At 41.2% G+C, this 20867-nt stretch overlaps 1 protein-coding gene across 16 annotated transcripts in view; it reads right to left on the reverse strand.

Moving 5' to 3' along the window:
• DLGAP1 (DLG associated protein 1) overlaps window positions 1–20039 on the reverse strand; it is a gene marked incomplete at both ends in the record, with an annotated part of 314492 nt that extends 294453 nt beyond the window's left edge. For 5 of the 16 annotated variants that reach the window (XM_080821305.1, XM_080821313.1, XM_080821312.1 and 2 more), the window contains one exon: window positions 13967–14059. In XM_080821305.1, coding sequence (XP_080677431.1) covers window positions 13967–14059 — 93 coding nt within the window. Of the gene's footprint in view, window positions 1–13484; window positions 13566–13966; window positions 14060–19067 lie in introns of those variants that run through there. The other 11 variants (XM_080821299.1, XM_080821315.1, XM_080821311.1 and 8 more) reach the window with 4 other exon arrangements.
• Window positions 20040–20867: the final 828 nt, after the last annotated feature.

Raw genomic sequence — 20867 nt, forward strand, 5'->3', positions numbered from 1 at the left:
GATGTCATTGCTGGCTTTGAAGATCGCAGAGGTAGCTGGGACTAAAGGAATGTGGGCAAGCTGTAAAAGGCAAGCAAATGGATTCTCCCCTAGAACTTCCAGAAGGAACACAACCCTGGTGACCTTCTGATTTTAGCTCAGTGAGATCCATCTCAGACTTCTGGTTTCCAGGACTAAGAGGTAAGACGTGAGCATGTTTTTTTTTAAGCCACTAGGTTTGCAGCAACGTGTTAGAGCAGCAATAGGAAACTAACACAGACACTTAGGATTTCATCAAAAGCCTGACTAAATGTCGTTGTGATCTCTAATGGTAAGAGTTCTGCGGTGCCTTTAAATCTGGTCTCTTGTTTCAGTTCACGTTGCTACCACCATGTTTCAAGGCTTAATACAAATAATACCATTTATTGAGGCATTACATAATGTCTCTTTTCCAAGTGTTGTTCCACACCTTTTACACTACATTAACTTGTTTAATCCTTTCAGACTCCCTATGTGATAGGTATTATCTTCATATTCCAGAGGACGGGAGAGAGGTTAAGTAACTCATTCAAAGTTGCATGATCGGTAAACACAGGGTTTGAGCATAGCTGTCTGGCTCCAAAGCTTCAGAGATAGAGCATTTCAAATGGGGAAGCCTTTCTTTTCTATCCTTTCTTTCTAAATCCCAGTTTGAAATCCTTCTTCCTGTTAAGCCCCCATATTCTGTGTTCAAGTATCTATGCTTCTTCTTACTTCGTTTTGCATTATATGTATCTAACGACCTAGTTCCGCTAGGCTCTGAGAGTAGGAATTGATTTTACAAAATTTTGAATTCCCCTCTCCTCTCACCTTCAACCCTTATAGAAGGGATATCCTCATTTTTTTGTTACTTGATCACCCAGGAAAAGCTCCTTTCCAAATAAATCCCATTACAAACGACTTTGTAATAGGATCTCCAAGTTCCAAAAGAAGACTTACTTATTTCAGGTAATATGCACCCACAATAACAACATTCCTCAAATCAGTCTAAGATTATAACCCAAAAGATTTTTCTAATGAAAAAAGGAAGACATCTATTTTAAGTTTTTAAGGAAAAAAACATCCTAATTTTAGTGATACCAGAACTTAAACTCGTTAGTGGCTTTTTTTTTTTTTAAGATTTTATTTATTTATTTGAGAGAGAGAGAGAGACAGCACAAGCAGGAGAGTGGCAGGCAGAGGAAGAAGCAGACTCCGTGCTGAGCAGGGAGCCCAATGCAGGACTCAATCCCAGAATTCTAGGATCATGACCCAAACTAGAGGCAGACCCTTAACTGACTGAACCAACCACCTGCCCCTGTTAGAGGCTTTTTATCTTAATCACTTTTTGGGGACATGATAAAAACCTGTGGACTTTTCTCCCTAGCAGGATGAACACAAACACCTTTTCTCCTTGGCTTTGAAGTTCTGGAGTTCACTGGCCCCATAGAGAACACTCTTGAATAGTCTAAATGTCCACAGCCCCAAGCTAAAACACTTGAAGTAGGGGGATAGGTATGTCCTGCTTTTCTTCATCTGAGTCCTCCTTAAATCCCCCTCCATCCTGCCCACTAAGGGATCTTCTCAAGGTAGGATTAGTTTGGTCATCAGTCAAGCTATTCCTCAGTTCTGCTTCTGGACAGCCTAGGCCCCATGAACAACCTCCCCGCAGATGCTCCAGGCCTGGGACTTCTCTTCCTCTGAGGGTCTGCATCAAGGAGTTCTGCCTTAGGAAGCTCTTCTAGAAAGGCCTTTTCCGGAAAGTAACCTTTCCAAGTGGCCTGCCACCAATGGCATTTTTCTGGCTTGCTGGGCTGAAACAATTTTTTTCTTTTGAGGCCTCAAAGATGGCCAAAGAACACTTGTTTTCAGAAAGCAGTATGAGAAAATAGGGCTTTTCAAGTTTGGTAAATAAACAAATGAGGCCAGACAGCTCGTTTTTGGTAATTCCAGTTCCCTTAAAACAGAACCCTACTTTATCATGGTTCTCATTCCATGAGCTACTGTGTAGTATCCAAATGGGTAATTATTATTTATATTTCAGAATAGTGTGCATAAGTCTCACACTGACACCCAGAGATCAGTACATTAATTTTTTAGTGTGCCATGGGAAGGTGTGAGATTCACTCATCTCAGTGAATAGGGTTAAATTAAACACTGCCCTAATAACCCATAGTGAAGACTCCATGGGCCTCTCTAGAAAGCTCTTGCTCTTTGATCAAAGGCAGAAGAATGTGAGGCGGCCAGGAGTGGCTCAGGTGTAACTATGATGCCAACCATACTTGTTGGTGGGAGGGGAGCTGAATAGCCCTATGAATGGCCATGGCACACATTACTATGCATTGCCAACTTCTGGATCCATTTGCACCCAGATGCAGCTCCTAGAGGTGCCAAGAGATCATAATTTACAAATAAATGTGAGTAGGAGAATCATTTTGCATTGTCCAGGACAGAGTTTCAGCCCAAAGCTCCAAGAGCATGAGTGGAAATATTCTAGGTACTGCCTGGTGGGCTAATGGCAAGTCAGGTACAAAATGCAGAGTAGGGGCAGAGTAAGGTTCCCGGGCAGGACAGCACCAGGCAGAGGGGAAGAGCAAAGAAAACAGCACGAGGTGCCCAGCACAATGTCATGTGCACAGTGACTGATGGATACATGAGAGCTGAAATCTGGGCAAATCCCAAGTTGTTGTCATGTTTCTAGTGAAAAGTTGCTTTTACTTATTGAAAACTAGCTCCTTTATAGAATTTACTCCTCAGAATAACTCCCAAGGTAAGTATTTTGCAAAAGAGGGGCTAGAGGTTGAGTGGAAGTGGTTTATTTAATGCCACATAGTGAGTGAGTGGAGGACAGCGTTCACGCAGGACAGTCCTTGCTCCTTGGGCCTCTCTGGGTCCGTGTGTGTGTGTGTGGAAAAGGATTGGCTGGTTCTGACACCTCTCAGCATGAGCTATCCCAACAGGATGTTACCTTCTCTTGGCGAAGTCCAAATCTAGTAGAAGTTGTAATATTAAGAACAACTACTAGAAGTCATTATATTAGTGCTATCCAATAGAATTTTCTGTAACAATGGGAATGTTTTCTGTTTGTCCCATAGGGTAAACACCAGCCACCCATGACTGCTGAGCACTAGCAATATGGCTATTGTGACAGAGACACTGAAGTTTGTGTTCTTATTTAACTTAATGTAAATTTCAATAGCTACTTGTGGCTAGTGGCTGCCATATTGGACAGTACAGAACTAGACTGTTTGTTTAAAAGGAACTCTAAGGGCCATCTGCCCAAATTTCCTTTGCTCTATCCCTGACATGTTCATCCAGGCTCTTATTACACACGTTTAAGAAGCTCTCCTCCTATCTTGGGATCTGATGTCTTTGTTAGGAAGAGCTCTTCCTAATCTAACAGTGGCACCTTCAGATGTATGATCTGGGGATACAGTTCTGTTTTGGCATAATAAACCCATTCATTTTTCCCTGGGGCTATCCCTTGATACGCTCTCTCAGGGCTTCTCTTGGGCCTGTGAACTTTTAGGTCTCCAATATCAGCCCTAGCTGCGTCTCCATTCTCTCGGTGCACGGCATTGTAGGCCATCCACAGAATCCCGTCATCCCACCATGCTGGCCTGTGGCTGAGCTGAGTGCCAGCTGTGGAATGAATGGGAGAATGCCTTCCCCACTACCAGTGCTCTGCTCTCTGCCTGGATTTCTTCTCTAGAGCCTAGGAAGCCCCAAATGCTTCTGGGGCCTGGTAGTTGGGGCCTGGTAGCCTGGTAGTTGGGCTCAGCCTGGTTAATATCTGATGCCTCCTAGGCCTCTCTGGGGAGTCCTTCCCTGTTCTTTCTTCCCTTAAACCATTGCTCCTCCTTAGAAATACTGCCCAGAGAGTTAAATTATTTGGGTTTGGCCTCCAGGCTAAACCATGTCCTTCATCTTTGGGGAATTTGAGTGTTTCAGAAAAAAAAAATTCTGTATCATTTTGTCAACTACAAACCAAATCCTGTCCTCCGTTTCCCTATTTTCACCAGCTGGGTGGGCGGCTACCTTATCTGTTGTGTTCCTTTTCCCAAACTGGTCTTTCCTTTCTCACGTTTATCTCGTCACCTTTCCCAGATTTCAGTCTGGGTCACACAGTCACTAAATAAATCTTGGTCGAATGAAAGGCTTGTCGAGAATAGCAATGCTATTAAACCATTTAACAAAATTTTTTATTATACACTCGTGATCCAGATAATGCAAAGGGACTACATATTTTGATAGTTGGGTGGATTCATCCCTGGTTGAAGCTAAGAAATACAATGCTATATTCTATTCATCCATTAATCTAATTAAATGAGATTAAATTGGCATGCTTTAATTTTAGTGAACTCTTAACATTTCATTCTTATGCATGGGGGTATTTTATAAAATACTGAACCAAGTGAAGGTGGAGGCTTTAGGACATATTAAGATTGTATCCATTACTTCAAATGAACTTCATCTGGGTTTAAACAAAGAGGGGAGTGCATTAAGTAAGGGCTTGCTAGAACACTGAATTACTGGCAGTGAGATACATGTACGTGAGGAAAAATCCCAAATGAGTTGAGCAGTGGGATAACACAGACTACATTGACTTCCAAGTTCATCACTTAACTGCAATTGATCAGTTCTTTCATCCTGATGCATTTCTTTCTTTTTTTCTTTTTAAAGGATTTTATTTATTTAACAGAGATAGTGAGATCTCATAAGGGGGACTGGGAGAAGGAGAGGGAGAAGCAGGCTCCCCTGCTGAGCAGGAAGCTTGATGCTGGACTCGATCCCAGGACCCTGGGATCATGACCTGAGCTGAAGGCAGATGTTTAACTGACCAAGCCACCCAGGTCCCCCATCATGATGCATTTCTGAAGTCTGGCTATTCTGTATTGTTACCTACTATAAGAATTTAGTTTAAACTCAACTAACATTCACTGAACAGCGTTTATTTATTGGATATATACAGCCACCTCTAAGGTGCTCTATACGAGCACTCTGTACGAGTGCTCTGTACTGTATGTTCTGTGACTCAGTTAAGTTATACATTTATAGGTAATTAAGAAGCATTCTGATGGTAGACCTATAGGGAAACTTATCTTTTCCTTAAGATCTAGATTAGTAATTTAACAAATAGTAAAGTTGTTTGAACGTCTTAAATATTTAGTTAATAACCTGGGATATATGGAGCTCATGCACCGAGCAGAATTCTGACTCACAATATGTCTGAGAAATAACACTGTGGTCTCCCAAAAGGACAAAATATAAAGTCACAGTGACTTATAGAGGAATTGAGTTTGGGGATTCCTAGTTCATTTCCTCATCATTTCAGTGAAATTACTTCTCCTGGAAGTAAACACCCCTACATTAAACCAAGCAAAGGATATTAAATGGGCATTTAATACCACATTTATTTGGACATAACTTTACAGTGTTACTAATAACAACATAACTACAATCAGGTTGGCAATCTCAAGGGGTCAATAATGTTGTTTCCCATTGAAACAAGTGAATAATCAAAACAACCTTGAGAGATGGTTGTTTCATAGATTGAGGTCTAATTTTCCAGTTACATGAAATAACATTGTACTACAACAACTTAATGATTCGTATATCTGACTTTGTAAACAAATCTCACATGTTCCTTGCTTTCTAACTTGGCTACTTTTCAAACTAGACTTAAATGTATAGCCAGTCGTAAAGGCAGGTTCTGTTTTTTCACCAGAGTTGATTTTTTTTTTTTTTAAGATTTTATTTACTTATTTGAGAGAGAGAGAGTGTGTGGCAGAGGGAGAAGCAGGCTCCCTGGAGCCTGACATAGGGCTCTCTCCCAAGACCTGGGGATCACGACCTGACCCCAAGGCAGACACTTAACCGAGCCACCCAGGTGCCCCTCACCATAGCTAATCATTTTTAAAACTGTTATTAAAATAGATTCTCATCGAGAAACAATCCTTCAGGAAAAGAACAATGGGAATATTTCCAAAGTAGAGGCAGTGTGATATGCTGGAAAGTGAACAGATTTTGGAATCAGAGCAGGGTTTAAATCTCCATTATGTCACATACAGGCAGTATAATCTCGAGCAAATTAATTATCCCATTTTGTGTGTGAACAGTTACCCTGCTAACATTCAGAAATAAGGACAATATATATTAAGCATAGGCCCGTAAACCTTTCTCCATACATTATGTTCCTTTTTTTTCCGTTCCTCTACCGCCTTTTTCTCATTGCCATCATTCGTTATCACATGGAGGAGCATCTGGCAGTAATGGAGATGAGAAGATGCTCAGTATGGTGCTGTGGAAAGGAATTGAGGGCCCTGGGTATTCTCCAAATGTCAGTTCCTCTCTTGGGGTCACAGGCGAGCAAGAAGGTATGAGGTGATGTAAGAATTTGCCTGCCAAAGCCAATAAGTGATTTTATAGTGACTCAATCCGAACTCTGGGTGCCCCGTGATCAGCTGTTTTCATGGATGGGGCCCCAGGACTGCAGTGGGGAGAGCCGTTGCTGCTAATTAAACTTACCAAACTTGGGATAGCTACCTAACATGTTTTGGACTTTGATCAAGGTTTTAGCAGGGCAGTGGATGGAGGGGGACGGGATTTGGATTTGAATCCTCCTGCTCTTGTTTCTATTTTAAATTTTTTCGTCAAGTTGGCTGCATCTGTATACGGAATTCTGTGGTTCAAAAGTGTAGAAAGCATTGGGCTAACTGGCCTTTGAAGTTCTTTCTGACACCTGGTTCTATTGACTATGCATCCTCTCTGGGAGTTCGTAAAGAAGAAAGACACAAAGAAACGCACTCTCCAGAAACTCTAGCCACAGACTAAACCACAACCACATCAGACCCAGTCAGTGCCTGGAATGGGAAAAGCAGGGGTGAGTCAGGCAGCGGAATTTCTTGAGCTTACAGAATACCAAGATAAATGAATGCCTCATGCTACATGATTGTGGAGTGCTACCCTGGGGTAAGAGGAACTGGGAAAGATTTCCTGCTGGGCCTGCTTCTGCACTGCTCTCTACACCTGAGGAACAAAAGGCATGCCAGTTAATTTCTCCAGGCCTCAGTTTCCTCCTTGTAAGTATGGTTCTGGGCTAGTCTTCCTTTCCCTATTGTTTAATAAAGTAGCTACCTAGACAGTCAGGGAAGAAGAGAGACGAGGAAGAAAGGAACAGGAGAAAGCACAGCTAAGCTTAGTAGGGGACAGGGGGTGGGGAGGTAGAAGTAAGAAACAGTATAATTAACCTCACATATCTGATTTCTGAGGGTCACTGCAGTAAGACCAGTGAAGGGCGTTATTAAGGTCTTGCCCAGCATACATGCAGTGTCCAGGGAGTTCTATAATACCACTCTGGGAGATGGGGCAGTATTACTGATTGGTAGGCATAGAGGACAAAAAGAAGGCAAGCAAGGTCAGTTTGGAGGAGAAACAAGGGTGTGGTTTCCAATTTCCTACCACGGAATGGCCACAGGAATTGGTTATGTAGATTTACCAATGGAATCTAATAAATAACAGTTGGCAGCATGAAAAGTCAAAATATGTATTTTTAAAGAAGCATGAAAGCTCACAGGAGACATTTTTGATTGATTGTTCAGTTCATGAGATCATCTGGCATGAAATAAAATGTTTCCTTTTCTGTGCAGTGATTGCATAAGCCAAATATGGCAAAGCGACCTACACGACAATTTTCGGCCTATGGATCTGATTTTTCATCAGCCTCACCACACACCCCTCACAGAGGGTTCTTGTTTTTGGTGGATTTGTTTCACCTCCTTTGTGAAAGCCTGAGAGTGAAGGCAGCAAGCAGGAAAAATCAGCTATTTATAGGCTTTTTTGACGAAAAGTGTCTGCTCAGCGTGCCATGGAATACTTCCAAGAGGTGGGAGAACAGGAAACTATCTAAAATCAACTAGAAGGCTGGAGGAGTGTTATGGGGGAAAAATTTTACATGGGACTCATTTTCAGAAAGCTCAGGTTTCATTTGCAAACAAATGACAGTTACTTTCACTGACACCCCCTGAGTTACCGAAAAGCCAGCTAAACTTATACTAGTTAAGGAGAGATAAAGGAAAAAAAAGACATGAATTCTCCAAATATTAAAAGTAGTTGAGGTTTGTAAAGGGACTCGAAAGGCATACCTCTTTCTGTCCTATTTATTGCTGGAGGGCCCCCACTCAGACCAGCGCTGCCAGGTAGCCTATGAGTAGCTGGCTTGGGGATGGAGGCGATTCATCTGGGACTTTGGGCGCAAGCAAAAAAGAGAGATGGACAAGGGCTTGTTGTCATCTGCTAACAGTGGTGGAAGACCTCCCGCCCATCAAAGTGATCCTGCAGGAAATACTCCTCAGAAAACCTGGATGAGTCATTACGGGAGGCAAATGGATAGAGTCGCCTTGTAGACAAGTTCCGGAGCTGTTGATTACACTTGTCCTGTTGACTTACCAAACGTGCCTGGAATAAGGCAGTCTTGGCCAACTAAAGTTGTGAAAGCAAAAGCAGGTCTTCTGTGAACAAACTAAAACTTCAGGAGGCCAGAAGAATTGTGTTCCGTGGGCAAATAAATATAAGCCATGGGAAAACCTGACCCATTGGTGATGAGCTAACAAAAGATATACCTTTGTGATTTTTTCATCTGAGGATGAAACTCTCGGGCGTTTAGTTGGGACAAGTGCGAAGGAGCCTTAAACCTACACAGGGAGGAAGACCGACTGGCATCCAACGCTGGGGGAGGGCTTTCCTTTATCAGGGGATCGGATATGCTCAATGTAACCCTGGTTTAATGAAAGTTGGTCAAACGAAATATAAGGAAGTGTTAGAGTACGTGGAACACATGAAGAAGCAGTGAAGCATTTTGATGTCTGAAGTATTTGTAAACCCCAAACATTTCACACTGTTTTTTCATTTATTTCCTGAATCAGAAATTAATTTTTTTTCCAAGACACGAACAAACAAAAGAGTTATATACATCAGGCCCATTTTACAGGTACAGAAATGGAATTACTAAATGAAGGGAGGCCCAAATCATGTTAAAAGTCAGCAGTGATAGTAAAGTTAATGGAGTGCCTAAGCCCTTGTTTTCATCTGTTAGACTCTACTGCCCCCTTCAGTAAATAAGTTGATAAATGTAATCTGACAGTTCCCTAGACTTGGGTTACAGTGTGGCTCTTAGATTGGTTTCTGGGTTGCAATCACCCCAGAACTACAGATTCAGAATCTTTTGGATTAATATCTAGAAATCCTCATTTTTAAGCCAGTTTCAAGGTGATTGTTGTGCACACAAAGTTAAGGAATCATTGTCCTAAATATTCCAGAGCAGGTGGCTACACATAAAAATGAATTAAAAAAAAAAAAAAGATTCATGTCACAGCTATGTTAGCAATTTTTATCCCAGAAAAGTAAGATGAGAGGTGTGGGGAGGTGGCTACCAAGATAGTGTAAGATCCAGAGAAAGTACATGGTCCTCAGAGTCCAGTCCTAGGGCTCTGAGTATAGTGCTTAAGGATGACATATCCAAACATGGGGCATTTCTGCTCCATTTGTCCCCCTTTGGTACATGGTTTACTCATAATGAGACCACTTAAATGCAGGAGGGACTGACAGGGATAACAGGAGAAATACACCTATTTCTGTTTTTCAAAAGTTAAAAGTTTACTACCCTGCCATTAGTAACCACAGAATTACAAATTGCAGGTAATCATTTAGTTAATAACTAATGTTTTCATCTCTTGTGACTCTTTTAAGCCACAAACATGCTTCAAATCTAACTTTGAGATCAGTTTTTTCCTCCCTTTGCCTCCTTGTGCCTTGACCCCACTGCCTTAAAAGGATGTGGTGAGGATGGGGAAGTTAGTCTTTGAAAAGACCCTTAAAGGTTTGCACAGGTGTGTGAGACATAATGGGAAAAAGAACAGGGACAGTGAGTATGCTGGTTTCAGCCTGCTACCGACAAGATGACTGATCTGGTATCAGCCAAGGTGTCTCCCTAGGGTTTATTTTTGTCATTTTTAGAAAGAGGGGGTTGGACTAAATAATCTCAAAGAATTCTTCCGTAAGATGATTATTAGATGAGAATTAGGTAGCAATTAGGTTGCTATATCCACCCTGCAAGGAGAAATTTGTAAGTGAGAAGGTATAGCAGATGGCTTTCCAATGAGGGGGTTCTAAAATGCTAACACTATCATTTTTCTGAAAACAAAAAAACAAAACCTGCTTGATTCTTTACACAGATTTTAGGCACCTGGAAAGGAAAACCAGGGAGGCATTAGACAATTTTGCAAGTCTATATGAAACAGTGGAGGGGTGGGGGGAAAAAGCAAGTGGAGCGGAAGTCATTTCCTTTCATTTTTGTTGGATGTCTCTTTGTATGAAAGAGATTTCTCCTCACACCAGGGAAGTAGGGCGCAGGCACCCCTAAATGGTTTATACTTATGGTCTGAGATGAAGTACAATAAAATCAGTGTAAAGGCAAAGCAATGAGTTTTCTAGTGAGATCTTCAAAAAATGTGATTCCCTACTTTATAGTCATTCTTCTTCCATGGACATTGTGAAATTTGTTTAAAATGGATCCTATGTCATGAATCAGAGATCAAAGAAAGCGTACATATAAATGCAAATTTTGAAGTATGGGTGCAGGGATGTCTGTGCAGATGTAATGTGTAGAGATGGACCTGTACACTACATACTGTGTGTGGTAACTCTGGACTCCACATGATTCTGCTTCACAGACAATTCTGTGCTATCACAAGACTGATTTTGTAGGAAATTTCCCACTTCTGTGAGAACAATGAGTAGAAACTTCAACTGATAGCGAATAGTGACTTAATGTGCATGAAAGAGAAAAATCTACTTGTCTAGACAACTTATTTTGCAAATGTAATTAGAAGTTTCTTTATCTTGGAAATGGAAACAGAGTAGGGTATATTGCTTAACTTGAGCAAATAAAAAAACAACCATTTTTAAAGATAGTTTTATATAATCTTATACTTAAAAGACCGAAGAATCAGAATTTCCTTGGTCATACAAATGTTCTCCAAGAGAGAAAAGAGTTCAAAAATAGCAGAAATAAAAAACTGGTCAAAAGCAACAGAAGGAGTGAGATGACACGCTTCTCCTTACACTCTATTCCCTCCTTTATCTTTGCTAATTGTATAACAACAATTAATTCATTCTTCTTATATTTACCTTCTAGCTAGAGAGGGGACTGGGTTGAAGGAGAATAAATCATTCACTGAAAAAAATTAAGGCACACCCCTCCACCCCCACTGTGGTTTCTGTCTAAGAATTTATAAAAACATTTAAATATGCATTTATAAAAATTAAGTAAAAAAAAATTTCCCCATGCCATAACAGTGTTCCAGATGTCAGTTACTAAGGACAGAACCGAATGATAGGGGATGAGCAAGATGATCATGAAAATCAGATAAATGAGCCCTGGATGGGAAGTTACACACACATGTTATTTTTATCCAATGGGAAAAGTTATGTGTTCAAAGTTTCAAATGAGTAATACAAATCAGTGAGGTCACGTAATTCTTTGTGGATATCATTAGTAACCTGGTTTTACCTGAAAAGGCCAATTTTCATTTTTCTCTACCAAGCTGGCAAATGACAGGAAAAAAATCTGACCAACGAGTATTATGGTTTGAACCATGTAAAGTTCTGGTTTCAACTGTTTAGATCTGAAAGGATGGAATTTCCCCGTGATTCAACAGCACACCGGGGAGCACACTAACCTAATAAGAGAGGTTGTTGCCTTTGAACCTAAAACAAAATGGTGAAAACCTAATCACCAAATCAAAGCCAACTTGGTAATACTGCATGTATATTTTAGCAGTCCCTATAAGGTCTCAAATGAAAGACCAATGTGTCCTAGCATTCACAAATCACTGTTCATGTAAAGTTGGGTAAAGCTATGATCCCAAGTGGACAAGAGATTATGAGTGACTATTTCTCCAGAGAATGTGAAGGATTACCTGGAGTTTTTGCCTTTAATTTGCAACCAAGCAACCTGTTTTCTAAGGAGGATAGAGAAAGAGGAAATAAAGGCCACTGGCCACGAAGAGATCCAAGGCTGGTTTTTTTCTCTTCTTCTGTGCTAACCGGTGCTATACCTTGCATTAGTAGGTTGAACTCTGTCTGATCAGAAAACACGGGTTATGGAACCTTTGATTGTGGCTGACCAAGTACTTTAGAATAATGAAACTGCAGACCAAGAATCATAAAGTTTCTTTAACAGATTTCAAGAAGGATTTCCTACTTCTTTTTTGAGCTTCCTTTGGCTACCACTGACTCTTTCTGGACCCCTGCTTTCTGACAATCTTTTGCCAGTGGTTTCCCCCCACATCTCCACTACTATTTGGGTAATAGTGAGACTTAGAATCAGAGAGAGAGAATTACCAGGATTCTGCTAGCTGCACACTTGATTCTACCTTCAAAGTTAGGATCAGACAGTAGTAACCTCATTTTTCTATCAGCAAAGAGGATATATTTACTAAGATCAGTGAAAAAAAAATAGAAGATTGTACAAGCCATGAAGGAAATACATTCAAGAATCTTGACACTCCTTAATGGATTATCAAAACAACTTAAATTAAAAATAAAGAAAATTATTAATTAATGTGGCTGATGGTTTTTTTAAAAGGCAGCAAGCAAGCATTGCAGTAACCAAGTAACCAAAGTCACTCGCAGAATTGCTCAGCACTGTCACACATTTCACATAAAGTAGTTTTAATTGATTTAATATAATTTAAATTGTTCTAAAACAAGAGGAAAGAAAACCTCGGCCAGGGAAGGAGAAACTCCCACTAGGCAAAGACCGAAATAATCTTGAACAAAATTTTGAAAAATAGTTGTACTTGCACTGGAAAAAAAAATCCTGGGTTCATGCTTGTTATGAATGATTCTTCAGTGATCTTTTGTGGAGTCTAATTTAACCAACAGACAAAAAAAAAAAACCCCAAACAAACCCAGAAAGCAAGGAGGGAAGGAAGGAAGGAAGGAAGGAAGGAAGGAAGGAAGGAAGGGAGGGAGGGAGGGAAGGAAGGAAGGAAGGAAAAGGAAGCAAAAGGAAAAAAAAAAAAACAAAAAACAAAAACCCAGCTGTCCAGAAATTTTAATTTGCAAAGGAACGGTAAGCATTGAGGAAGCTTTCAGGATCCTTGTCATGGAAAACAACTGATCACATTTCAATCGCTAGCACACAATATCCTCTAATAGCACCTAGCACCTTAGATCAAATGTGTCAATGAAAGATTTTATGAAGCCTCTGTGGAGACACCGATTTGTAGGTATCCAGTGTTTCCAGTATCTCAACCTGTTTACTCACCATCTGCACATACATTAGTTTATTAGATCTTTCATTCTCACTAGCTATTATTTAGAGAAGACATAAAATAACAAAAACTATCCCCCCCCCCCAAAGAAAACCCCACTCAACCCAACAACACACTATCACCAAATACAAAGTAATAAAGGAGTTGTACCCAAACCTGGTCAGTCCTTCCATTTCTTGAAACTTGCACACAAACTGAAGAAACCCACTCAGCCTTAAAAAGGTCGATCATTTCGCTCTCCTAAAATTTCATCTCTGAGAGTGGCTTTCTTTCTCCGTCTCTGTCTTGCTCTCTCTCTCTCTCTCTCTCTCCCTCTCTCTCTCTCCCTGTGTGTGTCTCTACTTCTACCGGAGAGAGCGTTTTGTTTCCCTTTTCCTGTTTCTGCTGCTGGATGAATGCAAAATACATGATTGAAGGGATTTTTTTTTTTTTCAGGTTAACAGTTGGAAATCTAAAATCTTGCTCCTCTGAATGGCTTTATATGCTAGTCACTCAACACATAACGTTCACATAAAGAGGCATATACAGAAACAAGAATCCTGCTTTTTTAAAGCAAACCAAAACAACAACAAAAACTCCTTTTACTCCTTCGAGCCCATTCCTATTTTATTTACTTGACTATTAGCACTTACCCGGAGATGTGCCATAAATGCTCTATTCCAAATGTATAAAAGCCAACCACATCTCAACTGAGAATTAAACAGTTTTAAAGTCTTCAAATCCATGTCCCTGCTCCAAACCCTGTTACAGTCACTGGCAGTGGTACAAGATTCTAACCAGCAGACATCTGATTCTTGACATTTAAAAATAACAATATTGGGGGGAAAAAGGGAGTCTTTTTTTTTTTTTTTTGGTCATTATTAACTACAAACAGCTTGTGAGTGAGCACAGATCACGATTGATGTATTAACTGGATCTTGCCATAATTTCAAGCTACAGTATTTTATTTCTAAATCAATGTCAGACAGAGGCCAAATACCTACAGACTTCTCCTTTTCTGTATAACAGAAATGGCAATGGCTTAAGTTAAATTAATTCCAAGTGGCAATTCTCCAAAGAGAGAATCAGAACTTTGCTAGTAGTGAGATTCTATTATTGGTGAATATTAATTTAACCTTTGTGCAGTCTTGAATCAAACTAGGCACAGATGGATCCTTCGTGGCTTGTCTAAGATAGGTCACATTTCATGTATATGCATTCTTATCTTCATGCACAGAGATGAGGTCAAAGGAACACATACATCTCCTACAGAATAAAACAGGTAATAAAATGAAAGTAAAAAGCACTTATTTCCATTTCTGGAGCACATTTTCAACTCAGACGGATCTAGGATCAAATCTTAGCTCTTTTACTTACTATATGCCTTCCTTGGGAAGTGATTTAATCTTTTGTGCCTTAGTTTAGTCACCTGCAAAACTGGAGTAAACATAACACTTTACAAAGTTATTTCAGGTACTAAATAAGATACTGTGTGGTTTCTGGCACATAACAGGTATTTGCTACATGCCACTCCCTCCTTCTGTTTTATATTTGGAAGGGGTTGGGATTGGACATGGTAGATAGAAAAACCCAGACTTTGAAGGTGGACAGGTCTGTTCTGACCCTCCGTGTTGCCACCTACTGACTGTGTGTCCTTAGGCAAGTTACTTAACCTAATTTACTAAATCTCAGTTTCTTCAATTGTAAAATACCTCACAGAATTTTACAGAGCAAATTAGAAACATTGGAAAAACATGTACTTTTGGTAGATATGTATTAAATGAGAGTTTCCAGGCCTTGCAACTCTCGAAAATTGCTCTAATTAGTACACCTTATATGTAAATAAGGAGCTTAAAAATGTGAACTCAGATCACAGGTCCCCTAGGCCAAATGCCTCATCTTATAGCAGAGGAAGGAGACCCAGAGAGCTGAGATGATGGTCACTGGTTAATGAGTGACAGTTAACACATTAGTGGAAAACAGGGGCTGGAACACAGACTTTCTCCTTTGAAGTTCAATGCTTTTATCCAGTAACCTTTGTGAGGCTGAGGTCAAACACATTTGTAAATCTAGTTTCACTACTGGTAATTAAGATAATAGAACTGGAAAAAAATTTTTTTTCATTTCCCCAAATATGCTTCTAAGAATGAGCTTATAAATGAAATCATTCCATGGGAGTTGGCAGGGGCTGGCTACACCTGTCTTCCTGAGAGGAGCTTTGGCAGAATGGTGGAGTCTCTCTTTCTTCTAAAGAAAGAAGAGAGCTAGAGAGAATGTCCAGTTTCAGGAGTTTCCTGTTCTCCTCCCACCCCTGTGAATGTCCAGCTCCTTCTTTCCCTTCCTACAAGGAGCACTTTAACCTCTGCACACTGGGTAGGAAGAACCCACTGTTCTACATTTGGTTTATCTGCTAGACACACTACCTGCTCACACTGAAATACAGAATATTTCCCCCCAGTGTGAAAGAATTGCACAGAATAGGAGCTCAATAAATGTCAATATTTATTAAAGAAGGTGTTCCTTTGAGCTCAGTTTATATTTAAAGGGTTTAACTAGCTTGGTGCAGTGTTAATTATTGCAGTTATTGTAGGATAAAAAATATTAATTTCTTTCAGTCTTTCAATAACTTCAGAATTAAAAACAAAGATCCTTTGGGTAGTGAGTCAGATTAGCTGTTACTCTGGGGAGGAAGGGACAGAAATAGGATTGGGAAGGCATATATGCGATCTATTGTAGTTAATGTGTTATTTCTCCAGTTGGGTTACATATAACTGGGTATTTGTTTTATTATTATTTTTCTTTATACTTCTCGGTAAGCCTCAAATATTTCATTAAAAAAACTGGCTTAAAATAAGGTAAATAACTTAAAAATAGAATTCCCAAACCTTTGAATATGAGCTGTAATAATGCTATGATCCTAAATCTCATACTTAAATTTTCAAGCTTTCTTTCTCATTTTACTGAAACGCTTTTAATAATAATATGTTTACTCTACAGATTTTTTTCCTCCTGTTCAATATTTTCATGCCCTTGATTCCAGGGCTGTGCTAAGATGTACTGGAAAGAGCTATTTTGTCTCAAATAGATGTAAGTCTAATTCTTAGTTCTTCAACTTTTTGGCCGTATGGCTTTAAAATCACTTGATAGGGCACCTGGGTGGCTCAGTTGGTTGAGTGACTGCCTTCAGCTCAGGTCATGATCCCAGAGTCCTGGGATCAAGCCCCACATCAGGCTCTCAGCTCCATGGGGAGTCTGCTTCTCCTTCTGACCTCCCCTCTCATGTTCTCTCACTCTGTCCCTCTCTCTCTCAAATAAATAAATAAAATCTTTAAAAAAAATAAAATCACTTGATATTTCTCATCTCAGTTTCCTTTCTTGTAAAATCAGAGTATTATTGTATCAAGCTGTCAGGATTATCTTGAAAATTAAATGGAATAACAACTGTGAAAACATTTGCTACAGCATCTGATACATTGTAGGTTTTCAATCAATATCAGTTTTCTTCTTTCTTTCCTTATCCTTCCACTTTTCTCCACTACTTGAGCCTTTTACTGCAAAAAGGCATAAAAAAGAAAGAAAAATGAATTTGAGGTAGGAAGAATGTAGGCAATCATGCAAGCATAAAAAAGGTTAAAAGATACTAATTTTGTCACTAACAAAGGCTGGTTCTGGATCCTTGCAGAGTTTTCATCTTTAATCTGATATTTCTCATCTAATCTTGTCACTACTTATTAAAGTCCAAGTTTTTTTTTTTTTTTTTTTTAAATTCATTGTGGGGTTTTTTTTGGTTGTTGTGTGGGGGTTTTTTGCTTTTTGTTTTTGTTTTGTTTGTTTGTTTGTTTGTTTTGCTACCCATTACAGAACTTTCACAGTTAAACTATCCTGTTCTAGGGCTCCTATCTCATTATCCATCCTTTCTTCAGGAAAGACTTTTTTTTTTTTTTTTTTTTTTTAACATTTCCTTTACTTATTTGACAGACAGAGATCACAAGTAGGCAGAGAGGCAGGCAGAGAGAGGGAGAAGCAGGCTCCCTGCTGAGCAGAGAGCCCCATGTGGGGCTGGATCACAGGACCCTGGTATCATGACCTGAGCCGAAGGCAGAGGCTTTAACCCACTGAGCCACACAGGTGCCCCTGGGACAGACATTCTAATTAAAATACTTTATTCTAGGTGGTGGGTAAGATTGATGTACTTAAAGAATTTCTAAAGCCTTCAGTTGCAACCCTTGTTATGGTGATTTCTATAAATTAAGTGATTTGGATTCTCTCCTCCCTCTATACTAACAGTACAACAGTATAACCCACTAAGCCTTTACTTCTTCGAGGTTAGTTTTTTATATGCTAAATGAGGAGGTTGGAATAAATGTAATCTTTAGCTCTAAAAATTCCATTAAAAATTCTTGATGGCTTAAACTCCTCTAGCAACCTTATAGTAAATAAGGCAATACCACTCTGAGTGGGAAAAACTGACCATGGAATTGTGTGCTATTTGTGAAAACTATCCACATGTTGGTAGCTTCTTCTGAACACTGGGATGGACTCTGACACTGTCCTTGCCCAGTGACTGCCAGCCTGGCATATTCTCAGGGCTAGGTATAGGCATTTTCAAGGGAACCAGGTTTGTCAGGAGCAATTCAGAGAGCAAAAAGTTGAACTTCTCAGTGGAAGACTTTTTTCTTGCACTTCCTCTTAGGATGGGAGTGCGAAATGATTATGTCATGCCTTTATAGTCCAACAGAAATTAAAAAAAAAAAAAAAGTTGGGTGTACCAGGAGAGAAGAGAGAAAAAAAAGACACCATGAACAGGAAAAATATGAGGGTCCTTTTTAAGGGATGGTTTTATCTTGGGGAAGATGACAATTACCAGATAGAGGAATTGGCCCCGGGTGGGGGTGGGGGGTAGGCGGTGAGGAGAGGGAGAAGAAAAAGACTCTGCTCCTGACATTTTTATCTAGGGGAATCTAGGTTCAGTGAATGGAAGGGCATTAGGGAGAGACATGAGGAGACTGGAAGAGGAGGAGCAGCTTGCCTTGGGTCTATACGTGTGTGGGATTTACACGCTGACATTAATTGCATTTTATTGCATGGATGCTTCCCCCTGCTTTTCCTCCTCTTCTCTGTTGTCCTGGGTCTCTGCAGCTGTGCTTGTCAGGTCCCCAAATTGGCTTGATCTCCACCTCCTCAGGGCCCAGGGCATTATTCCAATTCCCTGTGCCCTGGGGGCTCAGGGTTCAGGTGGGAGTATGGTTGGTGTTGGAGGTGGTGATAACAACTGCAATGGTGAGGATATAGATCAAGTTTTCCAAACAAATAGCTTAAGGCAGAATTTTACAATAAAAACAAAAACGCTCTGGATAGATCTAATTAAACTCCTTCCAAAATTCAAAAGATCATTGTTGACTTTTGTGGAAAAAAAAATGGATTTATTTTAAAATTCTGTGTCGACTCCCCTTTTCTTGCCTCCCTATCCCATGTTCCCTCAGACAAAAGAGGAACACTAAACATTAATAACGCCTTGGCTTTAGGTAGGTGTGCTTTTCAAAGCACTTTTATATCTAGTATCTCAAGATAACTGGATGGAGTTGGGTAGCCAGTTTGTTTCCTGATAGGAGCAGTTGGCCAGAGAAATGCTAAGTAATTTGCTCAGGTTCATGCGGGCAATTCACAGCAAAGCCAAGACTAGAACTCAGGAGAAAACACCACACAATGGGCAGGTATGATTTCTAAGCATCCATCACTTGACATAAATGGTACCTGAAGGTACTGGCAGGAGCGTTCTTGTTGACAAGACTCTGACTTCACCATGGCCTGGTCCATGTTAACCGAGGCTTTCTGGTAAACCTCCCTGGCACGGCTGACGGTCAGAGTAGAGGACCACGCGCTCTTCTTCAGGAGCGGCGTGTCCAGGTTGACAGGCAGGTTGGCGCAGGTGGAGCACTTGACGTCGTTGTTACTCCGGGAGGCCTTAACCGCCTGCTCGCTGATGGTGTTGTAGGCCTCCATGAAGTACTGCGAGGCCGAGCGGTCAGGGCACCTGCCCATGGTCATCACGCCCGATGGCGCGTGGTAGATGCACATGTCGCCGTCGAGGTTGTCATCGGAGCTCCACCAGCCCGGGGAGGTGTTGGGCCGGGCCTTGGGGTCCGCGCGGCGCTCCTTGCTCTTGCTGCGCTTGCCATACCGCACGGTCTGCGTCTCGTCGGGGCTGGCTTTGCCCCCGTTGACGCTGCCCTTGGACGGGCCCTCCAGGGAGTGCGACTTGGTGAAGAGCTTCTGGACTGAGTGGACCAGGTGCCGGATGCGGCCGGGGCTATCACTGCGGTGCTCCACGGCGGTGCGCTTGTACTGCAGCGTGTGATAGCCATCCCGGTTGAGTGGCAGCTGCCTCTCAAACTGGTCCAGGAGGTTGGCGGGGATGCGGTTGGCCTTGGTGGCCAGAGTGCGCGGCACCAGGGCGCACTCGTCTTTCAGCTCCTGCTGAGACGTGTAGTGCCTGCGTGGGAAGGTGCTGCTGGCCAGCGGGTCGCTGAAAGGGCCCACGCACTCGGCCTGAAAGGAGTTCCGCTGAGTGTAGTAGGGGTGGTCCGCGGGGTGGTGCTCCACCGGGCTCAGCAGGTAGGGCTTGCGGTCTGAGTGGTGCGACAGCGAGTCACAGGCCGAATCACAGGTGACTCCGTGGTGGTGGCTACGGCTGCCCGATAACCCTTTCATTGCTGATGGGCGGCAACCTCGGGGGTCATGGACACCCCGTGGTTAGGTTCCAGACCCGTCTTCTGCAAAGACCTGGGGGTAACAAAGAATAAGAGAGGGACGATGGTCAACACTTGGTAAATAGATGTTGCACTTTTGAGTGTCTACTACTGTGTTCCCTTTCTGGCAGAAGAACTCATCAGGGTCCTTGAAAGCAGTTTTAATATGTTATTGGATAAGCTCTATCCCCTCTGTAGGGTGGGAAAGCCCACTCCAGCCAGATACCTGGAGATGGTAGGGGTGAAAGCTAGTGAACCTGGAAAAGGAAACTATAAAAATGCTAAATTGTTTTGTTTTTTTCCAGGTGATTCTTTTTTTTTTTTTAAATTAACATATAATGTATTATTTGTTTCAGGGGTACAGGTCTGTGAATCACCAGTCTTAAACAATTCACAGCACTCACCATAAAATGCTAAATTGTTTCAACATTACCTGAAAGCAAACCCCCTCCCTCTAGGATTCCAGTAAATGGATGGATCTTTCCCTTGCTTCTTTGGTTTTAGTCTTAATTGTCTGTTAAAAGTAAAGCATGCACACCCTTAGGGATCAATTTCTCTGGGAAGTTCTCTGCCGATCCCTGCTTGCTGAGAGAATAAGTTCCCCTCTGTGTTTCCATGGCATCTGCCACACATTCTCTCAGCTCCTATGGAATTGTTTGTCTCAGGCATTCCCTGGCTAGTTTCGTTTGTCTCTTGCAGGTGGGCTTACCACTTAGTCACCTTTCTATCTCTCTACCTAGCTCCAGGCCAGTTAGGTAAACACACAGTAAGTACTCCATTAATGTAAATAAAATAAACATGGGTG

The sequence above is a fragment of the Martes martes genome (genome assembly GCF_963455335.1).
Source record: "Martes martes genome assembly, chromosome: 13".
In the NCBI taxonomy this organism is placed as follows: Eukaryota; Metazoa; Chordata; class Mammalia; order Carnivora; family Mustelidae; genus Martes; species Martes martes.